Source organism: Phytophthora parasitica, assembly GCF_000247585.1.
Source record: "Phytophthora parasitica INRA-310 unplaced genomic scaffold supercont2.350, whole genome shotgun sequence".
Lineage (NCBI taxonomy): Eukaryota > Oomycota > Peronosporomycetes > Peronosporales > Peronosporaceae > Phytophthora > Phytophthora nicotianae.
The window spans coordinates 1-1,886 of NW_008649336.1; the positions used below are offsets into that span (position 1 = coordinate 1).

Consider the following 1,886-nt stretch of genomic DNA (forward strand, 5'->3'; position numbering starts at 1 on the left):
AGCCATTGATGCGAGCCCACGTTCTCTCTTCGTTATTGACGGGGTCGACCGGCGTGCCAACTCGAAGGAAACGCTTGTCGAGTTGAGTGTTCTTACCCAGCTGAGTGATCTGGGACTGGTCTGACTCCGTCGTGAGCAAGAGTCCTTCACTACTTGCGAGAAGAGCGACACCAGCCACTAGTATAGTGAAGAAAGCACGCATGCTTGGTCTTGAAAGTCGAGCGTAGTTGTTGACTTGAGCGCACGGAAGTAGGTTCCAGAATGAGTTTGCCATCTGCGGCGCTCGAACAGCCCCTGTTGCATTGATTTCCACATGAATGGTGCTAAATCCCCTTATTGCTATGAGAGGTGGCAAAAAGGTACCACATTACCCTGCAGATCATACATACACCGGGTTTTGTTGTTCCTGTTTGCGAAGTATTGCATTCACAAGTGTCACATCTGGAACCCTATCCTGGAGCTCTCGAGTTTGTAGCTCCGTATTTCGATTTTCGATATCAGAACCCATTAAGTATCTCAATCGCACTGGAATGCTGGCTCTAACCGTAGTCTACGATGGCAAAACTGAGGATGAGCGATGGCTTGAGCATGATAATAGGGTGTAAGTCGGTCTTGCGGGTGGGAAGGTGAAATGCGAAGTGACTGCTAGGCTATCAGATATGTTTCTGCTTCGCACAAAGGCGAAGTTCGTTGTGGCCACAACTTGTGGCATTAGGTCACCTGCATCTGGAAAGTCCAAGGTTGTTGATCTGATGACATTCTTTACAAAGCAAAATCAAATGACTATTTAAAACCAGATACTTTTTCTCTATTACCGTATTCAGATTTGGCCTCTATTCTGGCATTGGCACCACTATAGGAATTTCAAAGTTGTTTATTATTAAGATTATAATATGTCATGAGTGGCTTTGAGACGCACATACTTCTCTCGTCATTGATGCCCGTCTCCATCGGCTACAGTAAAGGAAGGCAGACGTCGGGGAGAGGTTATGAGTGCTTAATAAGCACTGCTTTTTCCAATTTGAGCAGCATTTTTGATGGCAATCGGACGACAAAAGTATCGCATCTTGAGCAGCTGCTATTGTTTACTTTTTGTTTACGTTTGTAAACAAAACAAAGTAAACAATAGCAGCTGTCAGCAGCGCACTGGATCTAATTCCCGGTGTAGTCTGTTTTGATATTGGCACTTGTTGCTGTTCCAACCTAGCGACATGTACAACATACAAACATCAAGATAAGCCGCTTACGCTACCAAAATCTCCAGGACGGATGTCATTTTCGGTCTTACGATTTGCTCCGCTGCGCGTCGCAAAGGCAGGAGCGCAGCGACTGCCGACAAAACGATTCTCTCACCTGGGGTAGGCAGGCCTCGGCTCGCTGAGGAGCTCGGCGCTGGGCTACGCGACCTCGCACCCGCTCTCCTCCGATGGTAATCTCCGAGCTGATTTGAACTACATTTCACCCCCTCTTTCCTAGGTTTGAACACGAACCACTCTCTTTGATATTAAGATACGATATTTTCAGGGAGTCCTTGGTACAGAGGTATCGTACTTCGAGTAGTATTTGCAGTATAGATCTTTTGTGTTGGCGGTCATTACCGAGATGAACAAGGTAAGGGACACCACCGTTTTAAAGTGAAACTACTCGAGCACGTAAACGTTTCAAACAGTAAGAAACATAACAATATTGCTCCTGCAACTGACAACAGACCCCAATGCTATAACATTGGCAGCTGTCATGACGGCTTGACAACACTTTCTTATAATTGCTCACTGTATCTAGGGTTGTTATTTAGTTGGTTAAATACGAAAGTAGTATTCTTCGCAGTTAAATGCAAATAAATAGCGAATTAAATATAATTAAATACTTCAATAAGTACGAATTGC

The 1,886-nt window shown here is 45.0% G+C and overlaps 1 protein-coding gene across 1 annotated transcript; it reads right to left on the bottom strand.

The window, feature by feature from the left end:
• Positions 1–177: 177 nt before the first annotated feature.
• Positions 178–935, bottom strand: PPTG_20214 (hypothetical protein; the record flags this gene model as incomplete). The annotated part of the gene is made up of 2 exons (XM_008918880.1): positions 178–294; positions 924–935. 2 exons carry the CDS (start codon positions 933–935, stop codon positions 178–180), a joined length of 129 nt encoding a protein of 42 aa, XP_008917128.1.
• Positions 936–1,886: the final 951 nt, after the last annotated feature.